The sequence below is a fragment of the Podarcis melisellensis genome (genome assembly GCF_964234715.1).
Source record: "Podarcis melisellensis genome assembly, chromosome: 13".
In the NCBI taxonomy this organism is placed as follows: domain Eukaryota; kingdom Metazoa; phylum Chordata; class Lepidosauria; order Squamata; family Lacertidae; genus Podarcis; species Podarcis melisellensis.
Window position 1 is genome coordinate 251,654 of NC_138545.1, and position 19,855 is coordinate 271,508.

Below are 19,855 nucleotides of genomic sequence, written 5' to 3' on the forward strand. Positions count from 1 at the left end.
CGTAGCGGGCATTGCAATAATCCCAGAGCATGGAGTGCCCTGTCCACATCCTCTCTCTCTCAAAGGGACTAGCAGCCTAGCCCAGCTGGAAATGGGACAGTAGAGAAGGGGCAGTATCTGTGGTGGGGAAATGACGGGCTCCTTCTGGCTAGTTCCTCCACCTTTGTTCTCACATGTGGTTCCAAAAACCTGTCAGGATTTGACAGTGGCTGCACCCTGAGAATGGCTTTCTCTCGCCAGCTACACCAGATGATGATAGCCCTCGGTGAGCTCGGGACTTATGTTGCATGTGAAGACTGCCTCTGGTGCACTGAGTGAATGAGACCCAACCGTGGCTCCAACAGTTAAGAAGGCAATTTCTTCAGGTGCTGTAGAGGAGCAGCAGATTGGGCTCATCCACCTGGCAAGGTAGCCTGTCAAAGGAAAACTCTGATCCCAAACCTCTGTTGTCTTGAGGAACATTTTCAGGAGAATAAAAGGCGAAGGAGTAAACCCTACAAAAATATGGAGTGGATCTGGCCCTCAGAACAAAGAAAAAGGGACCTCACCCCCGTAATCTGCCTTGAGAACATTAGAGCTTCCAAGTGCTAGAAAACGGGACAGAAGCAGGGAAGAAATGTGCCCTGACGGAGGGGTGGGAAGGAGAGCAAGCCCTGAGGATCACTCTAGCTGAGCATCCACATTAAACTTGGTAGAAATGACTCACTTATATTCCCTGTTCTGAATTCATTCCTTGACTGAAAGGCAGAAGCCACCAGGCTGATTCATGTCACAGAAACCCCTTCAGTTGCCTCTACTTTTGGCCTGGTCACTTTCCTTCTAAGAGGGCAAGAGGCTTACTTCTCCTTTTTTTTGGAGAGAGAAGGCTCTGTGGTGCAGTCCAATCCTGGTTCCTACGAAGACTCACATACGTTTACTCAGAAAACCTTTTTCTTCTCCTGGTAGTGTGTCAGATTTATGGGGGGGGGCAGAATGCATTTGCTTTAGGATTTCCTAGTACCTCTTTTCAGACACACAGAACATGGCAGAAGAAGAAAAAGGGGATCCCTTCCAATCTCTTGGAGGCTTCCTGAGAGCACAGATGGATGAGCAAGGCTCAGCTGACCCTGAAGCAGGAAGAGGCCATGTGGGCAGTGGGGGATTCTGGGAATACCCTGAGCATAAGGTCCTGGGAGAGGAGGACACCCTTCACTCAGAGGTGCAGAGCCAGCAGTTCAGGCAGTTCTGCTCCCAGGAGGCCAAAGGAACCCGAGAGGTTTGCAGCCGGTTCTACTGCCTTGACCTTCAGTGGCTGAAGCCGGAAAGGCACACGAAAGCTGAGATGCTGGACCTGGTGATCTTGGAGCAGTTCCTGGCTGTCCTTCCAGCGGAGATGGAGAGCTGGGTGAGGGAATGCGGAGCAGAGACCAGTTCCCAGGCAGTGGCCCTGGCCGAAGGTTTCCTCCTGAGTCAGGCAGAGGAGAGGAAGCAGGCAGAGAAGCAGGTGAGAGAGACTTTCCTCTGGATGCTCCCAAGGGGCTCCAAACAGGAGGGAGAAGATCCCCAAATGCTCTACTAATGCCCCCTCTTTTTTGGAAAGCATCCAGATAATGATATGGGCTACTTCTAAAGTTTTTGCCTCTGTCATTCCTTTTCTATGACTCTAACACTTCTCCCCATTCTCTGTTTGGAATCATTTTTGTTCCTTAAGGGAAAGAATCTGCTTTCAGGAATGGGCCAAAATTACCCTGAGGAAGAACGGACTCCGCTCAGCGCAAGAGAGAGGCCATTGGGTAAGGAGGAAGGAGTCCTTTGTCCGTTTGGTCCCATTGTGTTGGTTTTCAAATTAATCCATGGTTTCTTTTCATCTTTTTGTGGAAGACATTTGGGACCAAGAGCCCCAAGGAAGGGAGATGTCTTTTTGCACTATTAAAATAATCATTTGGTAAAAATGCCAAAATGCACTCAGCATGTGAGGCATGTTATAAGTAGATTCATTTCAATCAGGGGTTAGGCCCTGTTTTGGCACAGAAACTGATTTGGTTGCCCTGTGTGATGACCTTTGCAGAGAGAGAGATGGGGAAAGATGTCCCTGTTGATTCTGCTCGACCTCCTGTCTCCCCACTTCCCTTTATCTCTTGCAGGGGACAGAATGGTGCTAGCAAAACCTCCCAATCCATCTTTTCTTGGTGGTGGAGGGGAAACAGTGGCTGTGGAACCAGATCAGGTAGGGAGAAGGAGCCTTGTGGGGAAAGAGGCTGAGGGGTGGGGCAGCCAGGGCATCTCTGGGCACAAATGAATCTCTTCCTCTTTGCTTCAGTCAGATCTGCCCTTAAGGAAGGCTGAAAATCCCATTCCATCATGTTTATCTGCTGAGAGTAATGAACAGCCACCTCACCTTAACTCTCCTCCTGAATGTTGCTAGTGTTATTTATCAGTTGTTGCAGTTCTTTTTCTATGTCAATGCTAAAATTGGCTTTAGGGACGCGGGTGGCCCTGTGGGTTAAACCACAGAGCCTGGGACTTGCTGATCAGAAGGTTGGCGGTTCGAATCCCCGCGACAGGGTGAGCTCCAATTGCTCGGTCCCTGCTCCTGCCAACCTAGCAGTTTGAAAGCACGTCAAAGTGCAAGTAGATAAATAGGTACCGCTCCGGCGGGAAGGTAAACGGTGTTCTGTGCGCTGCGCTGCTTCACCAGAAGCGGCTTAGTCATGCTGGCCACATGACCCGGAAGCTGTACGCCGGCTCCCTCGGCCAATAAAGCGAGATGAGCGCCGCAACCCCAGAGTCGGCCACGACTGGACCTAACGGTCAGGGGTCCCTTTACCTTTACCTTTTAAAATAGGCTTTAAATCAGCTAAGAAACTTTAAAAAGTAGTGGTGAGAATTCGCCTGCCCAGCCCCTCCAGTTGAGGGCTCCCCCCTCTTCTCCACCTCCCCAAGCCCCCGTGCAACAGAACAAGGTGTGCTAGATAATCTTTATGCTTTCTGAAAGGAAGACCTTTTCTGTCAGAGTCTAGTGCGCTTTGAGGATATAGCTGTGTATTTCACGGAGGAGGAGTGGGCATTGCTGGATCCTGACCAGAGAGCTCTGCATCAGGAAGTCATGGAGGAGAATCGTGCGATCATGGCCTCTCTCGGTAAGGCTCCCTGCTGGATCATAATATCTGTTTGAAATTCTTTACATTAATCTGTGTGCCGAATCTCCCAGATTCTGATGGAGTTTAACAGCGCCACCTACAGCCTCTGGGACTCTAACACCCCCACAGCTCACATTGAATCAGCTGCTCTGCCTTGCACCTGCGATTGCACACTGCGGGGGGTGCTGATGTGTCATATGGGGCCACCGCAGAAGTTTGGAGGGGCCCAGACCCTTCACTGAAAATTGGGGGAAGCCTTGACCACCATGGCCCCACGCCAGCCTTGAATGGAGGGCTGTCTACTCTTTTGTCTGCAGACATTTTTCTCTGGTTATACCTTTTTAAACTATGATCAGGCTGTCAGCATTTTTCTTCTTGATTCTGTTGCAATTTCATTGAGCAGAAATATGACTGGCATTTGAGGTGGAGCAGATTCTGTGATTGGGCCAAACAAAATCACAGGTTCTCATAAATATGTTTGTGAACACTAGTCAACAAAGGCAGTGTACACTGTAGGAAGACTTCACACTTAACTCCCTTCCATTCTTCCACTATCAATGTTACTATCAGTGTTAATTAGAGTCATTTGGGTCTCCCATTTCTTCCTGAGGCTCTAATCCAATTCTCTCTCCATTGTAGGTGATGAATTTGAAATGAAGAGCAAGGGAGACCATGACAATATCCACATACTAGAGAAGTCATATAGATATTCAGAGTCCAGAGAGGACCTGAGCCAGAGCTCCCATTCCACTTTCCATCAAAGGAATTCCATTGGGAAGAAAGCATATCAGTGCTTGAAATGTGGAACAAGTTTCAGTAAGAAGGCTCATTTCACTTACCATCAAATAATTCATACAGGGGCGAAACCCTATCAGTGCTTGGAATGCGGAAAGAGCTTCAATCGGAAAGATCATCTCACTTCCCATCAAAGAATTCATAAAAGGGAGAAACCACACCATTGCAGGGAATGTGGAAAGAGCTTCAGTCATAACTCCGATCTCACTTCCCATCAAAGAATTCACAAAGGCGAGAAACCCTACCAGTGCTTGGAATGCGGAAAGAGTTTCAATCGGAAAGATTATCTCACTTCCCATCAAAGAATTCACACAGGCGAGAAACCCTATCAGTGCTTGGAATGTGGAAAGAGCTTCATTTACAGGGCAAGTCTCATTCACCACCAAAGAACTCATAGTGGGGAGAAGCTGTATCAGTGCTTGGAGTGTGGAAAGAGCTTCATTCACAGGACAAGTCTCACTCCCCATCAAAGAATTCATACAGGGGAGAAGCCATATCAGTGTTTGGAATGTGGAAGGAGTTTCAGCTACAGAGTCAGTCTCACTTCACATCAAAGAACTCATAGTGGGGAGAAACCATATAATTGCTTGGTGTGCGGGAAGGCCTTCCGTGACAGCTGCCATCTCACGTCCCATCATAGAATTCATACAGGGGAGAAACCATATCAGTGCCTGGAATGTGGAAAGAGCTACAGGCAGAGGTCCAGTCTCATTTCCCATCAAAGAACTCATAGTTGGGAGAAACCATATCAGTGCTTGGAATGAGGAAAGGGCTTCAGTCCGAACTCCCTTTCAAAGAGCTAGCTGGCAGAATTGTAGAATCTAGTCCAGCCACTTGCATTGCAAACATCTCAACTGAAACCCATGACAGATGACCACCTGCTTCAGATCTTCCAAGGAAGGAGAGTCCACCACCTTTCTAGGCAGTACTTTCCACAGCTGAACTGTTCCTACCATTAGAAAGTTCTTCCTGATGTTCAATTGGAATCAACTTTCTTCTACCTTGAAGCTTGCTCCATCCTCCATGTGAAGATACTTGAAGGTCACAATCCTATCTCCTATAAGGCAATAATTTTGCAGTCTAAACATCCCCAACTCCCCCCACTGCTGCTCCTAAGTCTTGGTTTCCAGACCTTTGATCATCTTGGTCACCCTCCTCTGCTCCCATTCCACCTTGTCAACATCCTTCTCGAATGACGGTGCCCAGAACTAGACACAAGACTCCAGGTGAGGTCTGGCCAAGGCAGAATCATGTGGGACTATAACTTACGGTACACTTATTTGGATGCTATACTTTTGTTGATGCAGCCTAGCTAACAGCAACTATCTTTTTTGCTGCTGCTGCTGCTGCATCACACTGTGGACTCATGTTAAGCTTGTGTTCACAGGACCCCTAAATCCTTTTCACATGTACTGCTAGTAAGCCAGGTGTCCCCATCCTACATTTGTGCATATGGTTCATCCTGCCTAAGTGCAAAATTTCACATCTGCCCCTTCTGAAATTCATTTCTCCCTTCTGAAATTCATTTGCCCATTTGAGATGCATTTGCCCCTACTCTTAGCCACATTAAAGGAACCGGAAGGAGCTTGGGGGCTCTTGCAAAACTGATCCGAAACCTTGGAAGACGCAGCACGTGCAGGGATCATGGCCTCCCCCCAAAATGGCAGCCGTGCTGCTCTTGGAGCACAGAGGGAGGTGACCCACAGATCTCTCAAAGGCCCCCTTTGTGCGGCCCCCTCACCCAGAGGGCAGTTGTGCCAGAGAGGAAACAGAAGCACAGTTTGCCCATTCCTGTTTATTATTTTGCCTGCCTTGCCCTCTCCCTTCTGTGCTCCACACCCGTCACTTGCGCCGCCGCCCTGCTGCCCGGATCTGCCTCTTCTCCTTGCGCCTGCTCCGGGCTGCCTCGGGGGGGTCAGCGTTCCCGCTGGGGGGCAGGGCCTGGGGCAGAGGGGCGGGGGTCTGCCGGTGGTTGCTGGCTGAGGATGCCTTGTAGATCAGGTGGAAGATGAAGGCATTGGAATACCTGGCGGAGAGGCGGCAGAGGGGGTGAATGGGAGAGCAGGGCCCTCTCGGTGGTGGCCACACATTTCTGGAATCTTGGGGTAGGACTTGCATCGCTTTGGGAGAGGATTAGGCAATTTCATGGACTGGAGGAAGAGGCTATCTATCATTATGAGCCACACTGGTCTCCTCTGCCAGAGGTTATCATAGAATTTATCACTGAGTTGGAAGGGACTCTGAAGATCAACCAGTCCAACCCCCTCCAATGCAGGAATATGCAGCTGCCCCTTGCGGGAATTGAACCGGCAACCCCTGGCATTATCAGCCCTACGCTCTTAAAGAATGAGCTATCCAGTTTTGTTGGGAACTGTTAGGAAAGCAGAGAGCTGTTGCGCTCAGATCCCACTTGTGGGCTTCTTCCCTTTGGGGCGCCTTCTTGGCCGCTATGAGGACAGAATGCTGGGCAGGGCGGGTCCCCTGGGCCTGAGGCAAAGGTCCCCACGGGACCTCCAGGTGCAGAGGCAGTCTATCCAGATTCCTCAGTTCCTGAGGGTATTTGGCCACTGCAAGGACAGGCTGGTCTGGCCCAGACGGGCCCCCTTGGGCCTGATCCTGATGTTCTTCCTCCCCCTTGAAATCTGTGTGGCTTGAGCCAGCATGGTGACTTGTTAATACTAATATGAATTAGCACAAAGCATAAAAAAGCTTCAAAGGCTTCCTTATCGGGAACTGCGTGTCTTTCTTGGGTTACAGCTCAGTCTGAAACCAATCTCAGGGTCCTGGGTTTGGGCCTCACGTTGGGAAAAGATTCCTGCAATGCAGGGGGTTGGACTAGATGACCCTCCCAGCCCCTTCCAACTCTACGGTTCCATGATTCTGTGAGTCTAGGAATCCCTGCTGTTCTTTTCAAAAGGTGCTGTTGGACGGGGGATTTCTAGTCTGCTACCCTAGAGGGTCCGGGGAACTTTCGATGGATGGATGTCGGCAAAGGGTGCAAATTTAGGGGAGTTGCAGAACCAGAGGGTGCGGTTTCTGGAAAGGAGGAGAGAGAACCATAGTTGGAAGGGTCCCCGAAGGGTCATCTAGCCCAACCCCCAGCATTGCTGGAGGTGGGGGGGAGTGCCATAAAGATGGAGGCAGAAAGACAAAGGTGGTTGGGAAGCTTTTCCCATGATGGACAAAAACTGACCAGGCCAGGAGTCAGCGGGACATTGGTCAGAGGTTAAGAGGTTGCCCCTTTCCATCGCTTTATGGACTGGGGTCAGGGGCATCCAAAATTACCTTCTGGGGCAGAGGGGGGGAGGTCAGAAGTGACGGGCTTTGCCAGAATCGCAGCTGGGGTACCCACCAGGGCATGGCGTTGTCGATTCCGGCCTGGCGGAAAGGCGAGCGGAAAGGGTTGATCTGGGCAGGGCTGGCACTGCCCCCCGTCGCCATGGAGACAGCGGCCTCATCCACAGCACAGCTGTACTCGCTGCATTCGGTGAAGTAGGCCGGCACCCGAAGGGACTGCAAGGTGGAAGAAGAAGAAGAAGAAGAAGAAGAAGAAGAAGAAGAAGAAGAAGAAGAAGAAGAAGAAGAAGAAGAAGAAGAAGAAGAAGAAGAAGAAGAAGAAGAAGAATAGTAGTAGTAGTAGTAGTAGTAGTTTGGATTTGATATCCTGCCTTTCACTCCCTTTAAGGAGTCTCAAAGCGGCTGACATTCTCCTTTCCCTTCCTCCCCCACAACAAACACTCTGTGAGGTGAGTGGGGCTGAGAGACTTCAGAGAAGTGTGACTGGCCCAAGGTCACCCAGCAGCTGCAGGTGGAGGAGCGGAGATGCAAACCCGGTTCCCCAGATTATGAGTCCACCGCTCTTAACCACTACACAACCACTGGAGAGAGGGGGGAAGAGAGAAGTGAGGGGACGAGGACCTGGCAGCTCCATCGCTCAAGAGGGGGGTCTCCCTTGCCTATATAATGGCCTACACTTAGTGCATTTATGTACTCGCTGCATTTACAGCCTGGCTCTCCCTCCTAGGGGCTGAGGGTGGCATGGTTCTCCTGCCCTGTGAGGTCGGCTAGGCCAACAGGTGGCGCCTCGAGGTCACACCCAGGGAGCTTCATGGGGGGATTTGAACGCTGTTTCCGCCTGCAGTCTAACCAGTACACCCTACTGCCTCTGCCATGGCTTCTGCTGCCCCAGGAGATATTTTGTACAGAGCTGTTATGTCCCAGAAACCATGAATGTTCTATTCTGAGACCAAGAGCTCTCAGACTTCAGTTTTGAAAAAGAATAGGGTGTTTTTGTACGTGTGCCTTCCGTTTCCCAAATAACTCTGCTGATAAACAGCCAGAGCTGACCTTTTACTACTCTTTTCTCTGAATCTTCTAAATTCAACTGTATTCCTAATTTGGAATTCTGCGAGATTTTCAATGCCTACATTTCTAGAATCAAAATTCAGCCTGGAAGACAAATGCCTGTGAATTGCCGCCAACCCCGGGGCAGTTATTTCACCAGCTCTGAGGCGGTTACTTGGTGTCAGTTGGTCACAGCATCATAGCAAAGGCCTGATGACATCACAACTGGAGAATTGGGCTCGGGAGACGGGAGACGCCATCACTTCAGAAGCAGAGCAAAGGCATGTCTGACGTCACAACGCTGTATGCTGAGCCAAAGTACTGTATCCAATGGCCGTGATGTCAAGAGATGATGTCACAGCGATGTCATTCCACAGGGTGGAGGGAGGAGTTTTGAGGGGGAGACCTCTTTTCTAAGTACTGCGTGATGAGTGGGCTCGGCTTACCTGAAGTCGCGGCAGAGAACTCCGCCAAGTCTCCTTGAGGGCAAACCCAGAGTTGAACCCTGGACAAAAGGGGTGTGTTAACATGGGGAAGTCTCTGCATCAGATAGAGACAGCCTCCTCACCCCATTCTTCAGCTGGATTCTTTCTTACCCCTGCCCCACCATTCTCTGGCCAAGCGGCCCAGCCCATCCCTGCACCCCCCCTCCCCCTTCCCCGCCCTCTCCTGGCCCCTTCCCCTTGACTCTCACCAATGACCAGGTCTGGTTTGGGCGCCTGCAGGAGGTGGTAGGGGCGGGCGCTGAACCCAAACTGCAGTTCCCGTCGCCCCCCTTTGCATCTGGGGGCCAGGCCAGGCCGGACAGAGACGCCTTGCTCCTCCTGGAAGGGGGGAAGAGAAGGAGGGGATTCACAAAGTGCTTCTGTCAGATCGAGGAAGCCCCTAATTCAGTGCAGAGTTAGCCACTGGAACTCCCTTCCACAGGAGGCAGCAGTGGCCACCAACTGGGATGGTTTTCCATGAGGATGCGGCAAATCCATGGAGGAGGAGAGGGCTCTGCTCTGCCTCCCCGGTCAGAGGCAGCAAGGCTTCTGAATGCCACATGCTGGAACCACAGGAAGGGAAATCCTGGCCTTGCGTTAACATCCTGGTTGTGGGTTTGCCATGGGCAACCCAGCCGTTATTGTTGCTGTTACAGGAGGCAATTGGTCACCTGCTATGAGAACAGGATGTTGGACTAGCTGGGCTCCCTCGCTGGCTTGATCCAGCGGCCAGGTTTTTCTGAGCTTCTTTAGTGAACCCCAGCTCTGCTTCCCATAAAAAGTGGGAAAGAAAACCCAGCAGAGGCAACAGATGGCTGCTAAGAACAACCAGGAGGAAGTGAATAGAGAGAAGTTCCCTGCCCTCTCTGGTGCCACGAGAATCCGTGGACACCCAGTGAAGCTGAATGTTGGAAGATTTAGGTAAGATTAAAGAAGGACCTTATTTATTGGAGCTTTTAATGTTGTTGTTGTTGTTGTTCAGTCGTTTAGTCATGTCCGACTCTTCGTGACCCCATGGACCAGAGAACGCCAGGAGCTTTTAATACAGGATGGCAAATATGATGCCTACAAATATGATGCTACTTCAAATCTCCAGGGCCTGATGAGCTGCATTTAAGGGTAATAAAGGAGCTTGAGGGTGTAATTTCAGAGCCTATGATCTTTAAGAATTCTTGGAGAACAGGTGAGGTTTCCTACAGACCTGAGGTGGGCAAATGTTGTCTCCATCTTCAAAAGGGGGGAAAATAAGTCCCTACCAGTGAACCTGACATAGAACAGATAATCCAACAGTCTGTGATCACTTAGAAAACAATGCTGTGATTACTAAGACCCAGCATGGGTTTCTCAAAAACAAGTCAGGCCTCACTGTGAGAAGCAAAGTTACAGGGAACCAGGCATAGGGCCTTCTTGGTAGTGGCGCCCGCCATGTGGAACACCCTCCCACCAGATGTCAAAGGAAGAAACAACTACCAGACTTTTAGAAGATGTCTGAAGGCAGCCCTGTTTAGGGAAGCTTTTAATATCTGAAGGACTATTGTATTTTAATATTTTGTTGGAAGCTGCCCAGAGTGGCTGGGGAAACCGAGCCAGATGGGCAGGGTATAAATAATAAAAAATAGTATTGATTGATTGATTGATTGAGTTACAAGCCTGATTGATCAGGGGAATACTGTGGGGTTGTTCCATGACAGATCATCACATAAAATAAACTAAGATTTGGATTAAAATTGTTGTAATGGATTATCTCACATGTCCAAAGTCCCTGTTGTGAATAAAAAATTCCTATGCCCTACCGTTTTTGATTTGTGTGACTCAAATTGGGACTACCAGACCTAAAAAAATTACGCAATGTGATCTAAAGTTACTTTGGGAGGGGATCAGGGTCCCTGAAGCTGAAGCCTCATTGGTGGCATAGTAGATCTGCCCCTGGTGGCCCTCCCTCCCTCCCTCCCTCCCTCCCTCTCTCTCCCCAGAGGCAGACTCACATCCCTCTGTAGGAGAAACTGCTGGCCGTCCAATTGGGGGGGCAGGGCGTCCCCCACAAACAGAAGCTCCAGAGAGACATGGGGCAGCAGCACCGACAACTCCTGCAGGGGGGAAGGGGGGTCAGAAATGAGAAAATGGATGGATGTTAGCAACCTTCCTGTAATTCTTGTTACATATCATTGGTTTAATTCACATTGAAATGGGAATGTCTGTGGATTTTCCATGCAGCTATAGAAGGAGGAGCTCTCTGAGCTTTTTGCTGGCTGATTGTTCTTTACTCTAAAGCAGTGATGGCCAAACTTGCAGAAAGTCTATGAGAGGTTTCCAATATTTAGTAAATGTTGGCAATGATTTTTCTCAAATTAAACATGTCAGTTTTGCCCTCTCGGCTATGTCCAATTATTTTAATAACCGTTCTTCCAGTCTTGGCAACGGTGAGTCTTTCTACTTTTGTGCATATTAAAAGTCTTGATGCCGTAATCATATATTAGAACAAAGATGCGTGATCTTTTTTCCAATTGTGTATCCGTAAGTTTCAATAAGAAATAGATAAAAAGGAATTCCTGCTCAGAGAACCCTTGGGCTTCAAAACCAGCGGTACCAGTTTGCCCAGCTCTCCCTCGACACCCCCCTCCCTCGTACCTAGTTGCACCTTGGCCCCTCTGGGGAGACCCTTCACGTACCCAGAAGACCATCAGGACCCCAAATTCTTTGCCTGCCTCTACCACGTGGATCTTGAGAGACTGCTTGTTCAGGATGTTCAGCTCGGGAACTGGAGGGAGAAGAAAAGGAGGGGGGAGACCAGGAGTCACAAAGGACCTTTGGAAAGCATTTGTTGACTTGAAGAACATCAGAAGAACCCGCTCCATAAAGCCTGTGACCCATCTGGCCCATCACCCTCCTCTCACAGGGACCAAACGCCCCTGAGAAATAGAGGATTTTCAATAGGGCCCACTATGGGAAGACCACGAAGACGATCTGAACTCAAGAGCAGATCCCCCTTACAACTGGGATTCAGAAGCATCACTGCCTCTGACCTTGTAGGCAGGGCAGAGCTATCCTGGCTAGGAGCCACCGACAACCCTCTCTTCCTCCATGAATTTGTCCCGGACTCTTGTGGGAGGGAGTTCCACAAGTTAACTCTGAGCCGCACAAAGAAGGTTGGGCTGAGAGAGGCAGTGGCTGCCCCCAAGGTCACCCAGTGAGCTTCATGGCCAGGTGAGTATTCTGACCTGGAGGATAAGTATTACGAAAGAAACTATGGTTTGCTGTCCCAAATTAATGCTACTGAATATTTTTGATGATGTTGATGTTGGTATAAAGTCAAAAGAATTGGCCTTATCTACAATCTTGGCAGAACAAACAGCAATTGCAAGTCAGTGGGGAACAGCATCCGAATCTTACAGCTTAGTCACCAGAACAGAGGTACTATGGAAAGAATCAAACGTAATTTGGTATATCGATGAGGACTAGAACCAGCAGACACTTTTTGTATGACCTAGAATTCCTTTTACAGCATATATGACAGAACTGCCCTTTTCAAGACAAGCCTGGAAGACCTGGAACCAGACCTGATAATGCTGATAATTCTCTTTACTTGTTCCTGTGACTTCTGTGTGGACTCGCTTATTCCATGCGCCCATTTTACAGCTTTACTTTTCGTCTTTTAATTCCCTCGTCTTACACTCATTCTCTCTCTGTTTCATGTATGTTACAAACCCTGTAGGGAGGCTGGGGGGCTACCCCCCCCATACTCACAGTGCTGAGGGGCCAGTTGGGTGATGATGTAGTAGGCAGTGAGGGGGTAGCTCAGGAGGACGGCCAGAGGGGCTCCGAGGGGCAGCCCCCGCCACTGGTAATACTCCTTCCAGGACCCTGTGGGGAGGGGGAGGAAGCGAGTCAGAGAAGTGGGCCCATCCCCTTCCCCCAGATAGTAAGGTAAACGGTAAAGGGACCCCTGACCATGAGGTCCAGTCGTGACCAACTCTGGGGTTGCAGCGCTCATCTCGCTTTACTGGCTGAGGGAGCCGGCGTACAGCTTCCGGGTCATGTGGCCAGCAGGACTAAGCCGCTTCTGGCGAACCAGAGCAGCGCACGGAAACGCCGTTTACCTTCCCACCAGAGTGGTACCTATTTATCTACTTGCACTTTAACATGCTTTCGAACTGCTAGGTTGGCAGGAGCAGGGACCGAGCAACGGGAGCTCACCCTGTTGTGGGGATTCGAACCACTGACCTTCTGATCGGCAAGTCCTAGGCTCTGTGGTTTAACCCACAGCGCCACCCGCATCCCACCTACAATAGTAGGATTGTTATTAATCAGATTTAGCCATCGCTCTATTCCCCCACAGCACCCCAGTGCCTATAGATGTGCAATTATGGCACCTGGCAAGCCTCCCTGGAGAAAGCTTGCTGCAAGTGGGGAGCCACCATCGAAAAGGCCTTGTTGTACATCAGTTGCAAGATGCAAGCTCTGACTCCCCCCCCCCGACCCCCTGTCTCACCAAAGAATGTCCGGGGCATGGGAGGCTCTGGGGGGGCTGGTGGAAGAGCCGTCCCTCCTTCCGGCCGTAGCGCCTCAAAGGGGTTCCCTGGGGGGGGGGTGAGAAAAAGGCTGGTCAGGGAGGGGAATGTCAAGGTTGTAGGGCAAAGGAGCCGCCCCAGCCTTAGGCAGAGGGAGCCGGGAGATGGCAGAGAGGAGACAGGGGCAGGAGTGGCACCTCCCAAACATTCGCCTCCCTTGGAGAGAACTGTGGGTGCCATACAGCTGGCTGTGCACCCCACAAGCAAGTGGAATCCCCTCAGCCCCACTCCAGGGGGCCAGGAGGTGCTGCCCCATTGCCCCCGCAGAAGTGAGTTTCGACTGCCAGTCCAGGCAGCTTCTGTGCAAGGAATTGGGGGGAGGAGGAGGACAAGGAGAGGTGCCATCTTCTCCTCTGCCCCAGAGGGCTCAGATGTCTTGGACTGCTCCTGAAGAGCCATTGGCCCATCTAGTTCAGCCTCCAGTTCTCATGGTAGATAAATACCCCCATGAATCGAGGAACACAGATAGACTGCTTCTGGGCCTGGAAGCTCCACAGGGCCAAAAGAAGCGGCCTGCTGAATCAGGCCAATGGCCCACCTAGTGCAATGGGAAAACCACGAGCAGGATCTGAGCACAAGAGCCGCTCTCCCTTCCTGCAGTTTCCAGCAAGACTGCCTACAGTGGGAGGGAGTTCCACAGTTCCACAAGCAAGGATTTCACCCAGCTTCTTCGATGCCCACCAGTTCTACTGTGAAGGAGGCTGGGTAGAGGCTCCTGGCCCCACTTCTGTCCACCCCACCTGGACTCCGTGGGTCTGCATCGCACACACGCCCGACCAACAGGCCCGCTGCCCCCTCACCGCTTTGAAGGAAGGGGATGGGCTTCTCAGGACCCCCCTGGAGCCCCACGCCATAGTCGGGTGCCCTGACCAGCATGCTCTCTCCGGCCCAGTAGCCGCGGGTCAGACCCCTGGCAGAGAGGAAGCCCTCTTTGTTGAAGTTCTCGCTGGTCACCTCTGCAAGTGAAACAAGCAGGGAAGATGAGGTGGGGGCTCAGCCTCTCAGGACCCCAGACTCTACCTCCCCCCCCAGCGCCTGACCCCCTGACCCTAGGCTGTGTCATGAGGGCCCCCTCGCCCTGGCGCCCGGGCTGCCCACCTGCTGTGAAGGTGAAGGGAAGGTTGGCCAACTCCCGGGTGCGACTCATGTACCCAGCCATGCGCTGGCACCAGAACTGGTGCCCGATGTCCTCGGGGCTGCGATTCCAGTCCAGCTTGCGGCAGCGCTCAGAGCAGTACAGGACGGCCCTGCAGTGCTGGCTGTGGGGACAGAGAGGAGCTGTTCAGGCCGGGAAGGGGCTGGGGGAGCAGAGAGAGAGAGAGAGAGGCGGAAGGGACCCCCGAGGGTCATGCAGACCAACCCCCGTGTGGGAATGTTCAGGGATGCAGGAGATGATATATTGTCTGATTATAGCCTTTCCAACTTGTGTTAACAAGTTCCACAATTTAGCAGAGTAACATTCCCCTTTTTAAACTTGCAGCGGATGCGTTTGCTCAGGCTTGCTAAAGCCCTTCTAATAACTGTTCTGGTATTTCCCCCTTATTCTCTCATAAAAGATAAGACACAACACAGTCTTCTATAAAAGTATGAAAAGGTTTACTCACACAACATTCTGTTCACAATAGGATCCCAGAAGGCAGACTTAGTTTAGAAAAGTAACATATACCTAGAAACTATCTTATAAGGAGACAGTCCCTCTGTCCAAGAGAGCATCTTTGGCTAAGCAGATGTTGCTGCTTTGATGCATGTAGTCTAAGAGAGAGAGAGATGGCTGCCCTGCCCTGTTCTTTTGTCATTACCTGCACAGGTGAGGCCACACCCACCTCTAGTCACATGCAGAGGAAGTCTGTCCCAGCCCAGAAGGAAACAGGAAGTTTACCTGCTGGCTGGACAAACATTCCTCCCCATGTGTAAACATGTTCACTCTAGGAATGTTGTACTTGACTGCTCTTGTGTTTCACATCCTACACCCCGGCCATGCAGGAATCCCAGCAAAGGGCAACCCGGTAACAACTTCTGCAACGCACCTGCTGGGCTCCCACTGCTTTGCAAAGGTGTGGCAGAGCGAGAGTTGCGGTTCTGCACAAGCGTCTTTGGTGTGTGCCGACGGGCATGCCTGGATGGAAAGTGGGGGTGGGAGGGAGCCCTCTCTGGGGTGCTGCTCACCACGCCGTGACTTGTCCCTCGAAGCTGTACCTCTTGCAGACGTGGCAGGCCCTCACACGGGTGGTGGGGAACGTGAAGGCCGGCTTGGGGCCCCAGCCGCGCATCGGGCCCTTGCTCATCTTCACCCCCAGCCTCGAGAGCAGCGGCTCCAGGGACCTAGAGAGGAGGACACCGGCTGGATCAGGCCCAAGGGGGACCAGCACCCAGTGGCCAAATGCCTCGTGGGACCCGGGACCCAGATAGACGGCCTCTGGGCCTGGAGGTTCCACAAGAGCACCTGTTCTCCCAGTTGCCCCCATTGGAAGCCTGGGGGCTGGAGGACCTGTGGGCAACAGCAGCAGAACTGGCTGCCCTTCCCCCAGCTATGGGTCACCCCCTTCCCTCTCCGGGGTGGATCTGGCCAACTCTAGCTGGCCCAGGTGCCTCAAGGAAGTTCCAAGGCAGGGCGAAGCGCAGGTAGCCCCATGTTTGTAGGCTCTTTGGGCCTTGGAGGTACACTGCCCCTGAACATGGCGTCTCTGTTGTCAGCTCCTCTCTTGCTACTTCTTTAAAAAAGGGGGGGCAAATGTATTGCACACCTATTTTACAACATGCTTATTCTTCTCTTTGCGCCCCCCCCACCCTGCCGCCAAAGGAGGAGCCCCTTGAAAGCTGTGTCATGCGCTGCAACCAAGTGCCGCAGCCTCTCACTTGTGCAAGGCCGCGTCTCCCACGGTGAGCAGCTTGGGCCTGCGCGGCTCCCCTGCGCCCAGAGGGCAGATCATGCTGTGGCACAGGAGGGCGACGGCACGGGGCTCCAGGGGCTGCTCAGCCCCTGTGGCCCCTACAGAGGACCCCCCCAGCTGGAAGTCAAAGCCCAGGATGCTGCCGTGCTCGTCCGTCACCAGCAGGAGGTGGTCCACGCGCCAGAGCGGCTGACCTGCAAGAGAACGAGAGGATTACCATCATTATAATTTATACCCCACCCATCTGGATGGGATTCCCCAGCCACTCTGGGCAGCTCCCAACAGAATATTAAAAGAAGAATAAAACATCAAGCATTTTTTAAAAAACTCCCTAAAGACGGCTGCCTTCAGATGTCTTCTAAAAGTCAGGAAGTTGCTTACTGTATTTCCTTGACATCTGATGGGAGGGCGTTCTACAGGGCAGGTGCCACCACCGAGAAGGCCCTCTGCCAGCTTCCCTGCAACCTCACTTCTTGCAGGGAGGGAACTGCCAGAAGGCCCTCAGAGATGGACCTCCATGTGAGGAGAGCCATTGGCTGGATCCGGCCAATGACCCACCAAGTCCAGCCTCCTGCTATCCCAGTAGCCAACTGCCCCTAAGGACCAAGGAATCAGGATAGACTGTTCCTGGGCCTGGAGGCTCCATGGGAATGGGAGAAGAGCCCTGGATCAGGCCAGTGGCCCACCTGGTCCAACATCCTGTTCTCCCCGTTGCCTGTAGGAAACAGGCAAGCAGGATCTGGCCACGAGAGCAGCTCTTCCCTCCTTTGGCTTCCAGCAACGGGCATTCAGAAGCACCGATTCCCCCTCCCTCTGCGGCGGCAAGTGTGGGAATGTTCAGGGCGGCAGGAGAGGATATCTTGTTTGTTAGTATCCTTCCTAACTTGTGTTAGCAAGTCCCTTTCCTTAGCAGAGTGCATTCCCCTTTACAGAGCACAACAGAGAGCTGTTTGCAGGCTTGTTTAAGCCTCTCACTATCATACAATCCAGTATTCTCACAACAATCTTATTTAAAGTCAGTAAAAGAAGTTTACTCACATCATCAGTTTACAGTTGGATGATTGAAGGCAGACTTAGGTACAAAGTATATACATGTGGACCTATCCCAGATGATCTTAGCTAAAAGCTGCTCCAACGATGGAGGAAGTCGAAGAGAGAGAGAGAGTGCTGCGTGTCCTGTCCTTTTGTGTTACCTGGACAGGTAAGGTCACGCCCACCTCTAGTCACATGCAAAGGAAGGGTGTCCCAGCCAGGAGGAAACAGGAAGTTTTTGACTGGCTGAACCAAACATCCCCTTGCCTGTCCACTCTAGGAAAACAAGGAATGTTGTACTTGACTGCTACTTAGGTATCCCATCCCACACAGAGCAGAGCCCTGGTGGCCCTTCCGAGGATGCTGTGGCTACCTGCCCCAAGCCCCGCCCCCTCCGGCACCCCTCACCTGTCTCAGGTGTGGCCTCCTCATCGTCCTCCTCGCCGGCACCCACGAAGGTGATGAAGCGCTCCAGGTCCCCCAGGGCCAGGGCCTCCTCGCTGTAGAAGCGGCCCCCCACCTGCTGCCCCGGGTCGGCCACGGTGAAGGCCAGCGCCCGGTTGGGCAAGGCGTGCAGCACCCAGAGGGCCGGATCCGGGGGCAGGCGCCGGATGGAGCCCTCCTGGCGCTTGCGGCGCTCGCTGCCTCGCCGGCAGGCCGACTCCAACAAGAAGCGCCGGTACCAGCTGAAGAGCAGCTCAGCAAAGTCCAGGATCTCGGCCCGGTAGCCAGTGACAAACTCCATGCCTGCGGGGAGAGCGGCGGGGCCAGGCCTCCGTCAGCCACCAAGGGAGCCTCTGAGCATGTGCAGAGTGTGTCTCCCTCAACCCCCGACAAACTCCCATGCATCTATCTGCCTTGCAGCGGCCTGGAATGGATGGCCTTTTGGAGTCCCACCCGAATTGACAGTTCTAAGTTTCTATGAAACAGGCGATTCCTGGATGGCCGGGGGTTGGACTAGATGACCCACAGGCCCCTTTCAACTCTCAATACTATGAGTCCTTGGAGATTTCTAAGGAGAGGTTAATTCCTGCAGGGTGTGTCATTTTAGGGGTGAAACTTAATTTTTGCACTTTTCTTCGGTGGGGCCTTAAAAACGGTTTTGGGTGTGAGGAATTTAAATTGCTATTTTTGGAACAGGACAACATTTAGTTTGGTAGGTTTGATAAAGAAGCAAACCAGAAAACCAAAGAAAATTTGAAATTGACACGTCATATAAGATATGTATAATATATTAATATGAATACATAGTATATAACTGCAAGTATCTGCCAGTCATTTCCCATGATTTCTACACAAATTTACACACATTTTATTTACCAAGCAAAAATAAATTATAGTATTCTAACCAAAATATATTTTGGGCTGCCCTCATTTTTGGAAAAACAAAAAAAATTCCTTCCAGTAGCACCTTAAAGACCAACTAAGTTAGTTCTTGGTATGAGCTTTCGTGTGCATGCACACTTCTTCAGATACACACTTTTAAATTCATTTTTAGAATTTGAAAGGTGAAAATCCAACAGGTTGGGCCTGCGAATACTCGAAATAAGATGAAAGTGCAATGAAATTTGGAACCCATTTATTCAAAATATACTGGGGGTTTTGTGTTTGTGTGTTTTGATAATAATAATATCTATATATTAGATAACTTTATAAAGGTAAAGGTAAAGGTACCCCTGCCCGTAAGGGCCAGTCTTGACAGACTCTGGGGTTGTGCGCCCATCTCACTTAAGAGGCCAGGGGCCAGCGCTGTCCGGAGACACTTCCGGGTCACGTGGCCAGCGTGACATCGCTGCTCTGGCGAGCCAGAGCTGCACACGGAAACGCCGTTTACCTTCCCGCTGGTAAGCGGTCCCTATTTATCTACTTGCACCCGGAGGTGCTTTCGAACTGCTAGGTTGGCAGGCGCTGGGACTGAGCAGCGGGAGCGCACCCCGCCGCAGGGATTCGAACCGCCGACCTTTCGATCGGCAAGTCCTAGGCGCTGAGGCTTTAACCCACAGCGCCACCAATTAAGAATTGTAATTCTTAATTCTTGTATTGATATATTATACCTTCCTTTCTGTGTTCTCATTTTTAATTTTTATTCTATATTATTAATTTTCAGCACTGTTTAAAATTATTATTATTATTATTAATGAAATGAAATGAAATGAAAGTGCTTCCCCCTTCTCCCTCTGTCTCTGCTTCCCTCGTCCACAAAGGGGGTTGTCTTTGGGGGGAAAGTGGCCTCCATTCAGGTGAGTCCCAACTGTCACCAACAGTCAGGTGAGGTCGTCCCCCCCCCCGGTCATAGAGAGGGGCTCCCTAGAGGGCAGCTGTGCCCCCACCAGCCCTGCCCACCCCCTGGCATGGGGTCCTGCCCCCCACCTAGGGCCCACCTAGGCCTCCCCACCTACCTGACCGCTTTGGAGGTCAGTCGTTGGATGGGGGGGTCCCTCTGTTCCGCTGCAACCTCAAAGGAATCTGGAATCCTGGCCAGGCCAACAGACGGAGGGGCGGCCGGCAGCCTCCTCCTCTGATGCCCCCCGGACACCTGGGTCCCATCGCCACCGTGGGCAGCAGAAAGGGAGCTCTCTGCAGAAGGCCATCTCTGTGGCCCAGCAAGGCTGAGCGGACCC

At 51.7% G+C, this 19,855-nt stretch overlaps 2 protein-coding genes across 2 annotated transcripts in view; one reads left to right on the forward strand and one right to left on the reverse strand.

Moving 5' to 3' along the window:
• The window catches only part of LOC309354618 (uncharacterized protein), a 52,469-nt gene that overhangs the window by 16,195 nt on the left and 16,419 nt on the right, over window positions 1-19,855 (forward strand). Inside the window, exons 3-4 of the mRNA XM_081884853.1 lie at window positions 1,691-1,772; window positions 2,124-2,206. Coding sequence (XP_081740979.1) covers window positions 1,691-1,772; window positions 2,124-2,206 — 165 coding nt within the window. The remainder of the gene's footprint in view (window positions 1-1,690; window positions 1,773-2,123; window positions 2,207-19,855) is intronic.
• On the reverse strand, window positions 5,695-17,981 carry ZMYND15 (zinc finger MYND-type containing 15). The gene is made up of 13 exons (XM_081884855.1): window positions 17,643-17,981; window positions 16,168-16,396; window positions 15,478-15,633; window positions 14,410-14,570; window positions 14,112-14,267; window positions 13,233-13,319; window positions 12,488-12,604; window positions 11,413-11,501; window positions 10,729-10,830; window positions 8,953-9,082; window positions 8,705-8,763; window positions 7,267-7,427; window positions 5,695-5,940 (listed from the first exon to the last, which is right to left on the reverse strand). Exons 1-13 carry the CDS (start codon window positions 17,977-17,979, stop codon window positions 5,757-5,759), a joined length of 1,968 nt encoding a protein of 655 aa, XP_081740981.1. The 5' UTR covers window positions 17,980-17,981; the 3' UTR covers window positions 5,695-5,756.